The 19893-nt window shown below is 44.7% G+C and overlaps 1 protein-coding gene across 2 annotated transcripts in view; it reads right to left on the reverse strand.

Annotated features, from left to right (window-relative positions):
* Window positions 1–468: 468 nt before the first annotated feature.
* The window catches only part of MOSMO (modulator of smoothened), a 72962-nt gene continuing 53537 nt past the window's right edge, over window positions 469–19893 (reverse strand). The window contains exons 2-3 of one of the 2 annotated variants that reach the window (XM_084818505.1): window positions 18351–18563; window positions 469–10893 (exon numbers count right to left, since the gene is read on the reverse strand). In XM_084818505.1, the coding sequence (XP_084674631.1) occupies window positions 10709–10893; window positions 18351–18563 (398 nt within the window). In that variant the 3' untranslated portion in view covers window positions 469–10708. Of the gene's footprint in view, window positions 10894–14436; window positions 18564–19893 lie in introns of those variants that run through there. The other variant, XM_084818506.1, reaches the window with a different exon arrangement.

Raw genomic sequence — 19893 nt, forward strand, 5'->3', positions numbered from 1 at the left:
GCTCTCAGAAGCACCTGGTGAGCTCACAGCCAATCAGAAGGATAAAGGGCAGCCCCCTGGGTTTCCTGCAGCCCACTTACCTCTTAGCTTCTGTCTCCTTTGTCTCCTTTGTCTCTTCAACCACTGCAACTCCCCTGGCCAACTCCTGTTTGCTCCCCCTGTTCGCTCGCTCTGGTCGCTCGCTCTCTGGGAGCTTGCTTGTTTCTGTAATCCCTGGACCATCTGGAGCAGCTTTCTCTGCTCTGCTCAGCTGGGAGGTAGGAAACCCACCAGCAGGACTTGAGTGCAACAGTACCCTCCTGCCCATGTTCCCCAGTAACTGGTGTACAGAGGCATACTGCCTCTGGTACTGGAGGTAGCATATAGCCATCAGGACTAGTAGCCATTGATAGCTACGAGTTAGATGTAGATAGCTATTTATTTATTTATTTATTGCATTTATACCCCGCCTTTTTTCCTCTTGCAAGGAACCCAAGGCGGCTTACGTTATCCTCCTCCTCTCCATTTTATCCTCACAACAACAACCCTGTGAGGTGGGTTGGGCTGAGAGTGCGTGACTGGCCCAAAGTCACCCAGTGAGCTTCCATGGCCAAGTGGGGACTAGAACCCGGATCTCCCAGCTCCTAGTCCAACACTCTCGCCACTACACCACACTGGCTCTGAATCATCTACATTGATTCTCCTCCAGGAATTTGTCTAACCCCCTTTTTAAGCCTTCCAAATTGGTGGCTATCACTATGGCTTGTGGTAGCGAACTCCATAGTTTAACTATGGAATATTCAGAATAGTGACATATTTCTGAATATAAGCCTCTATCTCTATGGGCCTTCTAACATGAGTTCCATGAAGTCTGAATGCATTGGTCACTGCTAAGATTGCTCCTGTCAGGCACTGCAAAGCCCAAATTTTACCATTGGTGAAAGAATGGCAGCTGAAAACCTTGGACATGGGTGTCAGTTCTTGCAGCCCAAGAACTGAATTCAATTTGGAGAAGCTCTTGGGGGCTGCATTTCAGTGGTGGGTGGGGCCTTTGGAAAAAGGTGTGGAGCCAAAAATACCAGCATATTTTAAGCTTACAGCTCTGACTTCCAGTAACTAAGCCTTAGGAGAGGCATTTCAACCTTTAGAACACACGCACGCACGCACACACTTGCACACACACTCGCACACACACTCGCACACACACTCGCACACACAATGCAAAAGCTGGGAAACACTGAATGATCAGTAGTTGGGGGAAAGCAGTGGGGCCAGCGGAAAGGGGTGGGGTCTTCTGGGGGGCCCCAGGTAGGATAGATTTGGCCCGCAGGCCTCAGGTTCAACACCCCTGGCTTTGGAGACTGCAGCAATGGACAAATGTACTGATATTATTTGAAAGGGAAATGGACATCTATGTCATTAATAGATAAGTGGATGCCACTGATTACTTATTGGAATTAACATTAATTTTGTATCACTGGATAGAAACTTCATTTCGTACATCTAACTATAAAAATTAATAAAAATGGAGGAAGGAAGAAAGAGAGCTTACATCACTCCTTTGCTATCAAATGCTGGTTGAACAAAAGATACCGTGTTTCAGGTCATATGTTATCTGGGGTCAAACACATCAGAAGGGTATACTGCATGAAAAATTATGTAAAGTGCTGAAATAGCATAGATAACCATGTTGGTCCATAGGGGTGAAAGATCCAAAGTGTACAATATTAGGACCAACCAAAATGTGCAGAAGTTTTTGAGTCCTCCAGAATCTTTCGTCATCCGGATTTTGACACTGAACACAGACTGATCAGTCACGCTACTGAAAAGGGAAAACTAGAAGCCGATGGCTTGGATTATTAACCACATCCAGAGGTGTGGTTACATACATACATAAATAGCAAGTCATTTATTACTACTGGGATCCAACTCCAAATAAGATAGACAGACAGATAGATAGGTGATAGACAGACAGACAGACAGACAGACAGACAGACAGACAGACAATTTTAACAGCTATAACTCCTGGAGATGCAATCTTCTTCCAGCTGATTTTTCAACTTATGTCCTGCTGTGCAATTAATCTGGATAGAAATTCTGCATGAAAATAGGACAAAATTGTGATATCTTCTTAAGTCCTAAAAACTCTGGACTAGGGCTTTAAAAAGAAAGGATCTGCACTTACTATCCTTTTTCGTTATTTAGGAAAAACTGCACAAGGGGTTGCAGCTAAACACTGGAAAAATCCCAGGAATCCCTATGAATCAGGTACATTTTTGCATAATATACACATTTTTTGCAAGCCATTTGCCTACCACGATGCATTTTTTATCGTTATTTCCCCTCATATGTGGATTTAAGAAAATGTTTTTGATTGGAGAACTCCATTGCGAAATTCAAAGGAGCCTGAATTCCAAAGGATAACTGAGTTCCGGTCCCCATGGCAGTTCAAAAGTGCAAAATTAAGCTTGCATTAGAATGTGAGCAGAACAAATTCATCTCAGATCCCTACTTTACATGTCCCCTGCTATTCAAAACCAATTTCAGAGCTAAGCCCTGATGAAGCCGGGCTCAAATTAATCGCCACATCACACCCTCAGAACACGAGCACCACTTCACGCTTGTGCCCCCTTTCCCCTCCTTAGGAAGATCCCCAAAGCCTTCCCGGTGGCCTTGTCTTAAGATTGGAGACTCACCAGCAGCGTTGCATTGTATCATGCACCTCCATCGAGCATGTTACGGTCAGACCATTCAAAGGTGCACTCCCTGGCTTGAACTGTGTTTCCGTTGCCTAGGGCAACGGAAGCAACCATTGTAACCTGGAGAGGGAGGAACGAACTTAAAATAGCCACAGTGAAGGGGCTGTTTGGCAGATCTCAGGGGATGGAGCACATAGGTGGCTAAGGCTACCAGGATCTCAAGAGGCATGCCATGAAATCACTAGATGCAGCACAACTGAGGTTTGTTAAGTGATCTCTGCACTCAGCACCCCCCGCCCTTTGAGACAAAGCACATTTCATGGTTTGGGTTGTTGTTTTTTGAACGATCACACACACACACACACCCCTCCTGCAAGATGCCTAGTAGTAATGCTCTGGAAGTAGTATGGTCCCAGGAGGGGATACCACATCTGCCCCCACCCCACCCCCCTCGCTGAATTTTTAGATTAGGTCCAAGTCACCTTTGAGGAAAAGGAAACCTAGGCTGCATAAACATGGAAATGACTCTACTGGAAATCGGCAGCACAATTTTTTTTCATATTGCGTAAATCACATAACCAAGAAGCATAAAACACTGATGTACCCCCACCAAATGTGGCCAGAAAGCCCTTGCCCATGTCAAAGCTTTCCACACAAATTCAATCATGTTTAAACGCCACACAGGTCCCTTCCTTCCTTTCATTGGTAGATAATATGGGAATGGGCACATGTATGTGGTAAGAGCAGTTCAATGTGACAAGCATGTGGCCAACTTACGTGGCCAAGAGTTTTCTTGAACAATGCAATTTATATACCACCTTTCTCTGCAAAGCAAGCACAAGATACCTTGCAACAAAACTTTACGAAAATTATGTTCATTTTATACAGTTCACATGAACAATTTGTTTGGAAATTAATTGCAAAAAAAAAAAAGTCCTAGCCCATCAGAAAACAATCCTTAACCGTTAAATTTGACAAGCCCGCCAAAAGCTTACATGGCCAAGGGTTTTCTTGAACAATGCAATTTATATCCCACCTTTCTCTGCAAAGCAGGCACAAGTTGGCTCGCAACAAACTTTTAAGAAAACAGCACAAGAGGGAATTGCAACAAAATGTTGCAGTATATCCTCACCCAACAGGACTGTACCTGTTCAGTGTTCCAGTTGGCCAGTTATGCAATCCTCCAGGATACCTTCAAGTTGTTAGGGCAGGGGTGAGAAACCTGTGGTCCTCACTATGTTGTTGGACATCAGCATCCATCAACCCCAGACTGCATGGCCAATGGTCAGGGGTTATGGAGGACCAGTATCCCCACTCTTGTATTAGACTGCATGCCAGCAGCAAGCAGGGATGGGCGGGACGGGGCTACATTCAAAACGGGGCAGGCCACCTTGCTGTTGGCATGTGGTCCTGCAATGTAATTGCCTAGGCCTCATTCGCTCACACACATCCATACACACTATGCAAGAAGCTAGCAGGCCAGACGGGGACTTCTCATGGTCCATATCCAGCCCACAGCCTAGAGGTTCTCCATCACCGTAGGAAAAGGCTGTCAATGGCTACTAGTCTTGATGGCTATGGGTTCCCTCCAGTACCAGAGGCAGTGAGCATATGTACACCAGTTGCTGGGGAACATGGGTGGGAGGGAGCTGTTGCACTCATGTCCTGCTTGTGGGTTCCTGGTCAACAACTGTTTGGCCACTGTGTGAACAGAATGCTGGATAAGATGGACCCTTGGTCTGATCCACTAGGGCTCTTCTTATGTTCGTAAACCTTCCCCAGCTGTCGCTTCCAAAATCCCCCCCCCCCTGCAATTAAGCCTTTAAAAAGCCAAAATGCAGTGTGGGACCAGGGAAAATGTCTTCTCTGATCAGCACTGGCAGGAAAGTCGGTGGGCCAGATGGGAACCTCCCATGGGCTGCATTATGCTTGTGGGCTAGAGGTTCCCTATCCGTGTTAGGGGCTCAGGCAGGCCAATTCACTTGACCCCTTCTGTTTTCCAGCAGAAGGGACTTGGAAGACACCAGTCCCAGGCCATTTAGGGCTTTAAAGGCCAAAGTCAGTACTATTAATTGAGCCCAGAAACAGCTTTACACAAAATCCAGATGTTATGGGATGCCACTCCCATCACCCCTGACCACTGGCCATGCTGGCTGAGGATAATGGGAGTTGGAGTCCAACAACATCGGGAAGTCACAGGTTCACTGCCCATTTTAGTGGATGCTCTCTCCCTTTGGGCAACCTATCCAGAATGAGTTTTCAATCCAAGGATGCGCTTGTCATGATATTTACCAGCCTGCTCTAAAATATACTAGTAATAATTATAATAACAACAACAGCAGCAGCAGCAGCAGCAATACCAACTTCATTTCTTTAAGTAGACAATTTATTTTGATAAACTTGCTCAATAACAAAAATACAAGTGAAGAAAATTATGTTCATTTTATACAGTTTGTATTAACAATTCGTTTGGAAATTAATTGCCAAAAAAAAAAAAAAGTCCTAACCAATTATAAAACAATCCTTAACAGTTGCAGGGTGGCAGGGGTGCAGTGGAAAGAGGGGATGGGCAAAGGAGGAAAAGACCATCACAAAGACCTTGAGGCCAAACGTTTAAATAGTGTGGAGTAGAGCATAACAGCAAGTGAGTCCTAGGTAGGAAAACGTCTTTTAAAATGCCATTTCCTTCATCTTTTTTGATCCTTCACAAGGTTTTATATATTTAACAGGAGGCAACTGTATTTCAGCAACTGAAATACACTTATGTGGGAGGAGGTGGGAATTGAGCTTTAGTAGTGTTTTGAAACTCTTAAAACTAAATGGTATGGAAGAAAATAACTGATCCCTAACTCCTGCAATTTAACCTCAGGCACAACTCTAGTGATGTTAAATTTGCAGAGTAAGGCCCAAGCTTTAGGACTCTTCCCCACCTGCCCGCCCCTCGAAAAGAAACAGTTAAATCCAGCAGGATGGTAAGATACTGCAGGCAACAGAAATCCAGTTTTGTTTTCAGAGAAATAACATTGCAGACATTTCAACAGGGGAGAAAAAAACCTGTTGGTGTGAAATGTATTGGTCACAGAGACAAGGACCATACAAGTTTACCATAAGCCTGTCAAAATGATTGTAGAAAGAACTTCATTTCCCCAGAACGGGAATGGTAAAAACAGTATTAGACAGGCTGTGTACTAGGACATCAAGGGGGGGCGGGTAAATGAAATAGCAGCTAAGTGAAAGTGTCTGGATTAATACAAATGAACTGCTCTTAAGCTGGCAGTTTTTAAAAGGCTTTATGTGAACAATGGGGATTTCCTTGGACAAAAAGAGTTACACACACCAAACCAAATTAAGGGCACAGGTATTTATTAAAAAGCCTGGAAACAGGTTTCTCTAAAATAATCCTTGCACAAACAGAAGCGGTAACTATTCCTTTGCAGATTTTACCATGATACTCTTAGGCATGAGGAAAATGCACACATGTTGAATCTCCCCCCCCCCCAAGTAACAGACAGAAGGTTGACGAACAATTGCACCATAAAACTGTGTTTTATATACAGTTTACAAGATATGTTCTTTCTGCTATAAATTAATACTGCACTCCTTGTGATTTCATCAAAAGCAACTGTTGATTCTCTCTCCCTCCCACCCCTTTTTGTAGTTACAAGGATTATCCCCACCCCAAGACCAAAGATATTTAATTTCAAGTTACACCGACTGAAAAGCCAAATATTTACGTATACCGCAAGCTGGAGCTATCTTGGTTTTTGCAAATGCCTGTGGATGAGTCAAACTACTATTCGCTGAGTCTGATCACAATGAATGAATACATGTATTACTGTCATGGACCGATACAACTCGGATCACAATATGACACAGGCAATATTCTTCTCCAGTTATAGACAGCAATAAGGAAATGTCACCATGTGGTGATTTTTGTTGAGAGGGGAGGTCATTCTCATGTGGTGAAGCTTTCTGGTGAATATGCCCCCACTTAGAGAAACTCCTTATTTTTGTGTGTCTGCATGTCCTTCTTTGGGGCTGCTCCTGTTAAAAAGCTTAACATACATTTTGATTCATCTGACTCTGATCTCTCCCCATTTCCCTTTGGCCTCCTGACTCTCTGTTTAGCATGTGAGAACATAAGTCCGTAAACTAGGTTGTGTTTTCTGGGGGATGGCTTCACGGTTCAATTTAAAAGTGAAGGCTGCTCCTTAAAGGCAGTTCCATGTCTAAAATCTTCATGTTTTGAGTCTACCTACAAGTGCGCGCATGTGCGTGCATAAACGCATATGCGTATGTGGAGGACTTCTGCCTCTTTCTCACAAGGCAACATCTTTATAAATGCTTCCCATTTTACAATTTCATGAAGGGAAGTATTCCTGGGACTTAAACATTGTCATTTAGGGAGCTCCCACTCCCACTTGCAGCAGTTATTTTGATCTAAAATAAAGTTTCGCAAATACTGTTTTGCACATCTCTTTTACATTAAACAGGGGAGAGAAGATTTAAGCAGCTGAAAATATTTGTTCTTCTGAGACAGGGATGGAACAGTAGGTGGTGGGAAGAATGAGTGCATATGACATGTTCAAGCACCGATGCTGTAATACTTCGTTGTGCTCTGCCATCAGCATGAACTTCCACTGTAGAAAGAGACTGAGTGTTGGATAGGAGAGCAAGTTCCCATCTCTGTAAGATGTGCCAATCTAGCTTGGTACTAGATGCAGGTTGGTGTGTTTGCGTGTGTGTGTGTGTGTGGGGGGATGCACATAAAGAAAGGTATAGAAGAGAGAAGTGATAGGGTTGTAGAGAACACAGCTCAGCCATAAATCACTCTGCCTTGCTAGGCAGCTATTGAGCAAGTTCGTGTGCTCAGCTTCCCATTTTCAAAACAGCACCTTTGACAAACTAGACAAGAAGAGAGGCCATAGAATGAATTATGTTCTTATAAGAAAGCCACATAATTAAATATGGCAAGACAGATGCTAGATGAGGCCAAGAGTTACCAGCGTTTTGTTGTTGTTGTTCTGAACAGATCCTGGTCATGTGTCCTCAAACACCAGCCAGATATATAGCAATCATTCAGTCAAAGCCTTCTGCCATTATTTTGTCTCCACGACAGGAAAAAGTTTCACCTGTCAAATTTCTGCATGTCAGGCTGCTATTAAAAGCACAGGAGCAGTGGCAGTAAGAATACCAGCAAGCAAATATAGACTGTAGAAAAGAGCTCTGGGGAAGACCACCATCTTCAAATTATCCCATGAAACTATACATAATAATCCTTTACAGAAAAGGTTTTTTTTACACCATTAAAGGCTCTGGGCAGCAGCAATTTGTGTTCAATCGTTCCCCATAGGGCACAGAAGTCAAAACACTTTATCAGCTTACTCATCCAAGTCAAATATTAATCCTTGAATTAGAAATTCACAATGAAGTTCAGAGCTTTGGACAGTGCTTCCTACTAAGATTGGATTTTTCCAACAGAACACAATTTTTTTTAAAGCAATTGTTCAAATCCCAAAGCAGCAAGTTCAGACAGGAGTATATTTTAGGAAAACTACTAGAATACATTAGCACTCACAAGTGCTTTTGCGAGAACTCCTCAGCCAGCTGAGTGGAAAAATTAAGCATTTAACCATCAAACACCCCAGAAAAAAAATCACATATTCCAGAAAAAAAAAATCAGTCAGTCATAAGATCAATGCAGAAGAGATTCCAATGTGTTAGCCTTCCCCAATCTGGTGCCCTCCAGAGATGTTGGCCTGTAATTCCCAGGATCATGGCTGGGGGATGCTGGGAGTTGTAGTCCAACACCTCTAAGTGGCACCAGATTGGAAAGGCTGCGATACATCATCAAGTTAGCCCCTTGAAGCAATACTAAGATAGGGAAGTTTTCATGATATGAAGGTCATTTACCATTTGGTACTACATTCTTCTACCCCAGAGAGCCTCAAATTTTGCAGCATACTTTGCATACACTTATTACAATTGGTCAGGATCTCTAAGCCAGAAGCAACTCCCTTAGTGCCTGGTCATAGCATCAGCTGCTGACAGCCTGGTAATCCTACATTATTCCACTGAGACTATGATGAATCCCAACCCAGGCATGACATATTTGCAGCAATTGTTTCCCTCAGGTAAGTGGCAATGCCCTCCGTTATCAGCTGCAGTTACTCCCCAACCCACATTCATTAACTTGTAATGTAACTCTGGCCATAAGGAACTGGTGGCTAGTGTTCAACGGTCCAAATTTCCCCCAAACTATGCTTTTTGTTCAAAAAGAAATCGAAACAAGTACCTGCCATGTCCACTCAGCAGCTCACATTTAACTAAGCAGGGCTGGCATCAAGGGACAATGATGTTAGGCTTAGACGTGGACTGGTTATTCCCAGCATGTTAGACAATTAGAGCTGCTCAGCACATTCTGGCAAAAGGCCAGAATCTTAGGTCTTCCTTTTTGGCCATCGCAGGCCACCGTTTGCCTTTGGTGGGCCCATAAACACTCTCTTAACTAGAGAAACCAGGAGGTGGCCCCGTAACTGAGTGAGGACAGCAATGCTAGGCTCCAAGAGAATACAACCAGAGGGGAGACAATATTATGCATTGCAAAAGCCCTCAAAAGTGGATAGCCCATGTTCTACGTGTCAGATAAACAAGGCATGGGGACATCAAGTCACCATATTGCTCATTTTGTTAACAATGGAACATTTAATACTTGCAAGTGAAGGAGCAATTTGTCCCCTTTTGCCGCCTAACCATACAGCTCAAATTATAGCCAACTCGAAATATCTTGTGGTAGATTTCCTGTGTAGAAACTTATATTAATGTAACGCACAAAGCCAAACAGCAACAGAGAGGGAGGGAGAGAGAGACCCAACTCTATAACACAACAGTTGCTCATAATTTAAGTAGTGTAATGTCCCATTACTGGGGTCGGACCTTTTAAAACTATGATATGATCTTGCCTTCTACCCTCAATATACAAATAAATTACCGTACAAAGAAAAAGAAAAAAAAAACACCTCTTAGCTTAACTTAAAATTGCACCTAGAAAGGCATGAAGTTGTTTGTACCTATTACAAAAAACCTGTTAAAACCAAGGACTGCTACAAAGAATGAGGTAAACTGAAGACTTTCCCAGCTATGCGGCCTTCAGAGAAATGGCTTTGTTCTTTTGTTTTTCCTATCAAGTTCTAGTTTTTGCACGCCACAGTGTTTTGCTAGCAAAAGCGCTCAAGAGTTCTCTTCCAGGAACTTATGTGTGCGTGTGAGTTTGTGTGTCTGACTCTGTATATATATACATATATATGTATACACATTCTGTATACTGCATCAGCAAAATATATATATATATTTATATAAATATAAGGAAGAATTCCCATCCACCCCTTGACCCCCTCGATTGTTCCATGGTGTTTCTACAGCTCACAGGAGTGGTGGTGGTGGTAAGCGGACATTTTGTGGTAACAGGTTTCCGAGAACATCTTTTGATCTATTGGCTTCAGGGTGCAGTTAGTGTGAGATCAATCTGTATTTTTGTTTTGTTTTTGGCGGCAAACACTTCTTGCCTGTCACAGAAGGAAGATGCTAATCTTCTAAAGAGAGTGAGGCCCAGCCCCACTGTCAACTCCCTTGGCAAACCTCTGGTCGACCAAAGTTCATAAATACTTTTGAGACTTTCAAAATTGTCAGATATTTAAAATGGGTACAGTACAGTGATGTTGAAAGGGTGGGGTGGGGGACACAATAATGCTGCTCAGCGTAGAAAATAATTCCCCTTCTTCTTCTACACTAGTTCCTATCACAGTGCACACCTGACTGCATCCAGATGCTCAGGAGATGAATCAAGGTTGTCTGTATTTGGTTATGGGAAAGGCTCTCTGTTTAAAAAAAAAATCCAAAGTGCATAGTGAGAACACAGAGACCTCCTCGTTCCGGTAAGACTGCAACAGCCCGACATTGGCATCCTCCCGAGAATGCGTCAGACGTCCTACTCTCCTTCATGACCGAGTGAAGCAATATCTAGACATTCGTCAGCCAGGTAAACACACTTTGCCAGCAAATAGAAGTCCCACTATTGTAAAGAAAATGGATAAAACAAATAGTACGTAAGACGACCCAACTGCCGTGTTGTTTGGCAGTTTATAAGGCTGGCCTCCCACTTCGTTGATGTAAAATCCTATGGGGAATATTAGGGCTGCCATGCAGAACAGGATCACTGGGGGTAAAAGAAGAAAAAAAAAACAGATTAGTGTACAGCCAAAGCATGTTGACAGTTCAACGTGTAAAAAGAGCAAGACTACAGGCCTTGGAAGTTTCACCCCACTCCATCTCAAAAGGGGGACAGGAAAGGTATTTGGGGAGGGGAGCGTGTGTGCTCAGAGACTCAAGCCGACTAAAGCCAAACTAACAGATCCTTAGCCAGACTCTGCGCTTTCTTCTCTGAACAGCTACTAAACTGCAACACATACCAACCAAAAACACCTGTCTTCATGAATACCTTTCCGTACAGCTAGGTCTTCAGTAGAGAGCTTCCTTTTGGGCTCCCCAGCCATCTGAAGCAAGGTGGATTTGCAGGGAGATTGCCTTCTCAGTGTTAGCACCCTAATAATGCTCTCCCCCAAACTGGCTCACCTAGCACCAACTTTACTGTTGTTATTACTATTACTTTTACTAGTTAAGTACATTTCTATACTGCCCAATAGCCAAAGCTCTCTGGGCAGTTTATCATTTTGGTGCCAGGCAAAAGTATTTTTGAAAAAGACAATCAAGCTTTTAAAATATTTTATGGGCTTTGTTACAGTTTTATGCTGCTTGAGTTTTATTGCCGTATTAGTTGTTAATTTATGATGGGGGGGATGTTGCTTAATTTTTATGGCAAGCCAGTCTGGGCATTTTATTAAAAGGGTGGTATATAAATATCTATAAGCATTAAGTAAGCCAACCAGAATGGGCATCACAGCCTCAGTGATGCCACGGTCTCCATTACATCCTTTGCCTATTGGACTGTGGGGGGGCGTGGGGGATGGAGAAAGAATGCTGCTTACTACACATGGTGTGGAAATGGATTGCAGCAGCATCACCACAACAGTAGAAGGGACCATTCCTATGAGATGTCCGGCTGTTGCAGAACTGCCAAAAGCATTTTGACCCATCCCTTCTCAAACTTCGATCTCCAAGTACCTTTGCTTTCTTTCCCTCTCAAGCTTTTACTTTCCTCCCATGTAGGAAAGCAAAATGAGTCACATGTGTGCCTCAGTTGAGCCAGGAGATGAAGCACCAGCTATCTCCATGTCCAGTGGGAAAACTCAGATGTGGATTGGGAGCAGATCCTTCTCTTTCCTGCAGTCCACATCTGAAAGATCTGTGTGGGCTCCTGTGTCCCAGAGTCAAAGATGAGTGCAAGAGCTATCAGCCACATAAATCACATCAGCATTTAAGACACAAGGGGCCCTAGCATCCATGAATATTTTTAATTTAGTTTACAAGTATTTATAAACTGCTTGCACATAAAAGATTTCAAAGCGGTGTACGCAATTCACAGAAACATAAAAATAAAGACCGATACGTCGAATATATGGCATCTACATAAGATGTTAGGTTTTTAAAACAAGCGTAGGCAGAAGGTAGGTCCCCAGATATTTGGGACTTCAACTCACATGAGCCCCCGCCAGCATGGCCAACAATCAGAAATGCTGGGAGCTGAAGTCTAAAGTATCTGGAGATCTACTTTCTGCCCACCCATTTTAAAGGAACTTTAAATATTTCAAGGACCACCTGCTCCCTATGCACCTGTCCATCCTTTGAGATCATCAGGGGCCCTGATCCAGGTGCTCCCACTAATAGAGATTAGGCAAAGGATGACCAAAGATAGGGCCTTGATTGTAGTGGCAACCCTTGCTGCACAACACCTTCCCTAGGGTCACTTACCTAATGCTGTCCTTGTAGAGTTTTAAGGTTAAGACCCTCTTATTTTGCCAGGTTTATAAATGAACAGCAAATGGCACGTTTTTAGCTGCTCTCCCTTTTAGATTATTGGGTTTTTAGTGTGCCATTCTTTCCTGCAGTTGTATCAATCATTTTTTGCATTTCTATAATGTTTTATTCTTTTATTGTAAACCATCTTAGAGATATTAAATCGAAAGGCAGGATACAAATGTATAAATGAATAAAATGAGAAAGGGCATCGTACACAAGCCATACAAAACACACTCAGGAAAATACTAACAAACTGGAGCAGATATTTGTGGTCATTCCTTAGACATAAGCTGGGAGGCTGATGGCTTCTCATGCCACAGTTAGCATACAATGGTAGTCATGGATCACCTCCCTGAAACACATTTAGTCTACCAATTCAAATTTAAAACAAAACAGGCATAATTTAGTTCACCAGGATTCCAGTTAAACCGCCACTAGAGGGAGCATAAAGCTTTCTGTGAATCCTTAGGGATGTCACGAGAATTTCACCACGAATCTCGGGGAGGCCGAATGCCAGCGCATTCGGCCCCCCGAAATCGGTGGCGAAATGGTCTGTCCCCCCTGCCCCCCCCCCCCGGGACGGGACTTACCTTGTGTGAATGTCCCTGGTGGCGGCGGCGGCGGCGGCAGCTCGGCGGCGGCCGGTCTTCCAACCGGCTGCCGCCGCCATTTCCAGTAAAACAAACAAACAAACAAACCAAAAAAACGTGATAGGCTATGTAAACATTTACATAGCCTATCACGGCTAGATTAAAAAAAAAATACCGTGATAGGCTACGTAAATATTTACGTAGCCAATCACGGCTGAGTAAAAAAACACAAAAAACCGCGCGTACGCAAATGGCGGTGCCCATGGGCGCCGCCATTTGCGTTCCTTATTTTGGCACATGTAGTCTATGTAAACATTTACGTAGACTACATAGCGTAGACGCTACGTTCCCCTTATTTTCGCCGTAGTCTACGTAAATGTTTACGTAGACTACACATGCCAAAATAAGGAACGCAAATGGCGGCGCCCATGGGCGCCGCCATTTGCATATGCTCGGTTTTGTGTGTTTTTTTTACTCAGCCATGATAGGCTACGTAAACATTTACGTAGGCTATCACAGCTGATTGCAGGGGCGCAAACGGCGGCGGCTATGGCCGCCACCATTTGCGTTCCCGGCCAGCCAGGATTCGCGGCGGGAGGGACGGGGAGCCTCCCCCCCGGCCAGAATTTTGGGGGGAGGGACGGAGCGCCTCCCCCCCACTGCAAATCAAATTTCGGGCAAGGTAAGTGACTTTCGTACATCCCTACACCAGATTAGGGATGTACAAAAGTCACTCACCTTTTCGACCAGGTGATTCGCGGTGGGAGGGAGGCGCTCCGCACCTCCCCCCGAAATCCTAATCCAGCCAGCTCCGCTCCACGGAGATTCCGCAGAGCCGCTGGCCGGGGCCGCCCGCAGCTGGACATCTGGCCGCTGGGCAGCCTGCAGGGGAAAAAAAAACAACATACGCAAATGGGTGGCGGCTACAGCGGCCGCCATTTGCATTCCCTTTTTCTCACCGTTTTAGCCTATGTAAATATTTACGTAAACTATTACGGCGAAAAAAAGGGGGAACGCAAATAGCATAGTGGGCGCTATTTGCGTTCCTTCCCCCCCCCCCGCCGTTTTAGCCTACGTAAACATTTACGTAAGCTATTACGGCAAAAAAAAGGAACGCAAATAGCTCCCACTATGCTATTTGTGTTCCCCTTTTTTTCGCCATAATAGCTTACGTAAATATTTACGTAGACTAAAACAGCGAAAAAAAGAGAACGCAAATGGCGGCCGCCATAGCCGCCATTTGCATACGCGTTTTTTTTTTTTTAGCTTGCCGTGATAGGCTACATAAATACTTACGTAGCCTATCACGGCCTCCGCAAGGACACAAATGGCGTCCCTGCATTAGCTGTGATAGGCTACGTAATTATTTATGTAGCCTATCACGGCTATGAAGAGGAGGAAGCGAATGGCAGCCGCAGGATGGCCGCCATTCGCAAAGTGGAGCGGACGGGAGCAGGTAAGTGCTCCGTTTTGTGCGCCTTTCGTGGGGGGGCGGGGGCTTCGTTCCGCCACGGATTTCGGGGGGCCAAATGCACTGGCATTCGGCTTCACTAAGATACGTGGCGGAATTCTCTGACATCCCTACACCAGATGAATTGCTAACCAAGTCCGAGATGAGGGCTACTTTACTAGCAAATTTCTAATTCAGACTGCTTCTAGCTTTGCCATCTGTAAAGTGACTGCAGAGCTATATTTGTCATTGACACTGGCAGGTTTTTAAGTGGGCAAGGGCACTCGAGTGTCATTTTTAGTTCTGCATCTATATTTAGTACAATTTCATCATTCACATCAAATGCAAGCTGAGTGTTACACATGCACGCAGAATGAGAGACGAGAGTGAGAAACTGGACTGTGACAGAGCGGATTGTGCTACTTCAAGTGATGGGTGGCTGATGACACTTTCAAATATCCCTCTGTGTTAAACAGAACCCAGCTCCCTGCAAGCAGAAACAAGCACATCAGAGAGAAAGGATCGTCAAGACCATGTAAAGGGAACATGAGCACAGCAGGTAGATTTTGTCTTATTAGAACGAGCATTCAGACATGCAATCCCCCTGCAACAGTCTAAAGTGGTGCAGTCTATTCTCACCACCTTTCTCTACTATAAGTCTACACCAGGATCTTATCTGCCTATACTATTAAGAGGATGTGAAGCAGCCCAGCAAAGAGAGGTACCTGCCCTTTGGTTTCCAACACCTCAAACAAGATGTAGCTTCAGGTTTGCTGGGCCGAAACAGATATTCTTTGACCATGGACAGCTTCTTCCTTCAGAGGGAGCTGCATCACCTCCCTCTCTCTTTCCCCATTCAGAATGTATTAAGAGAAGCCCTAATGGATCAGACAGAAGTTCCATTGAGCTCAGGATCCTGTATCCAACTGAAACCCAGCAAAGGGATACAGGAAGTTGATCCTGGATAATAGGAACACTTCTTCATGCTTCCAGGCACTAGGGGGCGATAGAGAAGGTCCTGTAGCTTGATCACTTCCTTTTTCCTGCTCCCTCTCCTTCCTCTTCCTTCTTCCTCTGCTTCTGCAACAAGAACCATGTGCTCTCTCCTCCAGAAGGAAGCAAGTAACCATATCTCATGCCTTTGTTCACCTACACTGACACATCCAGGGTTAGGCGATGCTTGTAGTTAAACAGTGTTAGATAGCCTTCTCTGACAATGTGTATAAAAGCACTAATAAAGTTGATCTGAACTTCTTTTAAACTAGCTCTAGCCTGTGTTTATTGCCACCAATACTAAATGCTGTGTCGCCATGCTTTCCCTGTATAAAACAACTCTGCTGTATCACACCAGACTTTCCAGCAGTTGCCTTATGCCAGGTCAGACTGTTTGTCCATTTAGCCCTCTATTGCTTATTCTGACTGGGAGCAGTTCTCCAGGGCTTTGAGCAGAGGTTTGCCTCCATCATTTGCTACCTGATCCTACGCGGAGATGCCGGGGATTAAACCTGGGACCTTCTGCATGCCAAGCACGTATTCTGCCACTGAACTATGCAGGGGGGCAGAACCTCTTTCAGCCTGAGGGCCAAATTCCATTTCAGAGAAGCTCTCAGGAGCTGCATTACTGTGGTGGGCAGGAATGAAAGCAAAAAAAGGCAGGGCCAAAATACCAGCGTATTTTAGCTTAAAGTTCTCATTGCCATTAACCAAGAGAGTAATTATTGCCATTAACTTAGGAGAGACACGTCAACCTTTCAGGATAGGGGGGAAGGGGACCCAAGCAAAAGTCAGTAAACCACCAAGTGATTATTGGGCAGAGCAAATGGGTGGGGCCAGAAGAAGGGACATGGCTGACTGGGGAACCCTGGAGCGGTGGATTAGGACCCCCAGAGGGCCGGATTTGGCTCATGAGCCTGAGTTCAACATCCCTGAGGCTATGGTTCCTCCCAGCCCCCAGCAACTGGAATTCAGGAGGAATACTGCCTCTGAAGCTTGACGTTCTGTTTAGCTATCATGGCTACCACTGCCAACATCCAGTGGTTGGCTCTCTACCATTCCTTCTATCTCCAATGTTCAAGTGTGCACGCTATTGCTCACTAGCCAAAATGACACCACCTAGGCACAAGAGGGAGGCATCAGCAGACTGAGGGGAACCTCAAGAATTGAAAAGTACTAAAAAGCTATAAAAAACAATGAGGATAGAGTGTGCTCAGTGGCCACAGCAGTCTGACCATTAGGGAACACAAAAATGGAAAACTGGGTTGGAAGGGGAATGAAAGAGAGTATTGTGAAGGAGGGCACGGCTGACTGACTAGAGCCCTAAACAGGAGCACTTCACACGCAGCAACATTTTGCTGCATGTACCACTTGTGAGTTTGTCTAATCCCATTAAAATAAAATAAAAGCTAAGCCTGTGGCTATCACCACATTTTCAAATTACACCTTCTACATCGCCAGGCTTTGCACACAGCTCTGTGCAGCTTGAGCAGGTCTAGAAAGGAGCTTCTTCAATGCCATCCTTTGGCTCTCCAGATCAGAAAGTCTAGAGGCGAGGATGGCTCTGTGTGCCTCCTCAAACTCTACAATATCCAGTCCAAAGGCAGATTCCAGCTGCCTTGGTGTAGCCACTGTCTCCTAGTGCTGCAGGCTGAACATTTGGCCACCTCATGGAATAGCACAGAACATGAAACTCACTATACCACACAGGATCCAAAAAGACTCACAGCTCAGGTGTACATGGATAATTCCCATTTTGTTTCTTCTACAAGTCACACTCTTTTGACATAACTTTTTTCTAAAGGGCAACTAAACGTGCCCAGCAGCCTTCCACAACCTAGTGACCTCCAGATAAGTTATACTGTAACCCCCATAATCCACACTGGCCATGCTGACTGGGGATGATGGGAGTTGTATTCCAACACACCTAGCAGGCACCAGGCTGGAGAAGGCTGTTTTATATAGTGTGCGCAAGTACTGGGTTTATCATAGACTGAGGAACATGGTTGACTAGTTTAAAATGTACCCTATATTCATAAACCTTCAATCATTCTGGGCTTGCTCAGCAGTGAAAATTTGGAAACTTAAAGCTATGCCGCCCGCCCTCCTTTTCTTTAAAGGGATACATATGTCCACCCAGAAAGATCAGTGATACTACTTTCAATGAAATGCTGTCTCCTCCAAAGTATTTATACAACATAGTGGATTTAGATTTTCAGAAGGGAAATCCAAATTTTGCTTATAGTCATGCAACAGTCTTTAAAAACAGCATGGACAACGCTGGCTTGTAAAAACTGTTCATATGTCTGTAGACTAATGCATCCCATTAAAAAGAAAAAAAGATTATTGGATTAAAACAAGCATTTGCACAGTTTATTCTGCTTGGGAGAAACCAGCAGGATTTAGCTCTCCAAGTAACAGTAGTGACAGAGATCGCCTGCTAGGTTTGACATTTGGCCTTCCGCCGGAGAAGGAGCCAGTATGCAAATGTTTCCTGCCCACAGATATGAGGCTTCAGGTTCCTGCAGGGGAAGGGAGGATCCAAGTGGGACTTCATCTCAAACACTGCAGGACAGGCACAGGTGCTCCTTTGCTGACTTTCCAAAAGGCAAGGTGATTTCCAGCCATTTGGCCTGCAGACATACGGCAGACAGGCACACTTACTTCCAGTAAATGCTATCCAGCGTGCGTATTTAGTCGCTTCTCTTCGCCAGTGGGAAGCCACTAGCAAGCCACATGTGACAGTCAGTGAAATGATTCCCATGATGATGAAAAATAAGGTGGTGACCCACTCAGGAGGCAACCGTGGAGGAATACAGGTCCTGTCACGTCCATGAATGGTTTGACACTGTCGCACAAGGCCAACTGTGAGAGCACCTGAAATGACACACACAACAAGACGACAGCCCATTAACAAAAAGTTTCAGGGGAAAGGAGATCTCAGGGATGTGCCCATTTTTCTCCCCCTCCAGAAATGAGAACATTAAGGGCCCTGCTGTATCCGAATCCTAGGTCAATTTAGTCGAGAACCCCATCTCCCCCCTATGGTCAACCAGATGTCCCTGGGAAGCCCACAAGCAGGACAATGACGCTAACAGCCTGATCCATTGTTCCTTCCTAGCAGCTGTTTATTCAGCGGCATGCTGTCTCTGAACCTGGAGGTTACACATAGCCATCCCAACTAGAAGCCACTGCTTTGAAAAAAAAAGTCTAGATAGCAAACAGTAGCAGTGCTACTGGGAAGCTCTTCCCTCTTTTTAAAGTCAAGAAGATCCTTACAATTCCATCCACCCAAATGGAGAAGGGAACAATTAGTGCATCTAGAGCAGCCAGGTTATTCCAGAAAACTGATATGCTGCCCAGCACAGGAGGTTTGCTTTTCAGCTCTAGCTTGCTGCCCAGGCCTCTCTGCACACAACGTTAAAAGATGTAGGTCTAAAATGGCTTGTGATCTGCATACTTTGGTGCAGGCGTGTTGAATCTCCTGCGGCCCCAATCCTGCCCTCTGGGGTTCCTCAGGTAGCTACGCCCCTTTCCCTATGTCATCAGGTGGTTCCCCCAATCGTTTGGTACTTTTGCATGGCTTTTCCCCTACTCTAAAAGGTTGAAATGCCTTTCATAAGGCTTAGTTAACTGCAGTAAGAGCTTTAAGCTAAAATACGCTGGGGTTTTAACTACAACAACAAAAAATTGGCCTCACCCCTTTTGCCTTTGGCCCCACCCATCACCCCCGAGAGCTTCTCTGAAACTGAATTTGGTTCCTGGGCTGAAAAAGGTTCTGCACCCCTGCTTTAGTGACTATCTCCTCCCCTGCATCTGAGGGCCAAACTACATGGGACATTAGAGGCTGGACCTCTCAGTCTCTCTCTCTTTTTTTTTAAGTATAAAAGCACCTACTGGGGTGGAGTGAAATTGACTCAGGACAATAGGTCTGGGTGAGGTGGGGGAAAGAGTTTAAAACTTCCTACACTGTTTTTCTAATCAAAACCTACCGCTCTCTGCACACAAAGAAACTGCCAAATTACCTGTCTTTTTCTCCAGTGGGGCTATTAGCGACTTATGAACAGAAATTCCGAGCAGGAAAATGATGTGGGGGATGAGGGTTAAAGGTTCCTTTGTCACAGCCCTGAGCCAATTCCACCCCAGCTCCTGGCATCTACTTTCAAGCTTTTGAAAGAGGGAGATCTGTTTGTAGATGCCACGTGCG

Source organism: Heloderma suspectum, chromosome 12, assembly GCF_057233095.1.
Source record: "Heloderma suspectum isolate Gila_16-S chromosome 12, 16-S_ref, whole genome shotgun sequence".
In the NCBI taxonomy this organism is placed as follows: Eukaryota; Metazoa; Chordata; class Lepidosauria; order Squamata; family Helodermatidae; genus Heloderma; species Heloderma suspectum.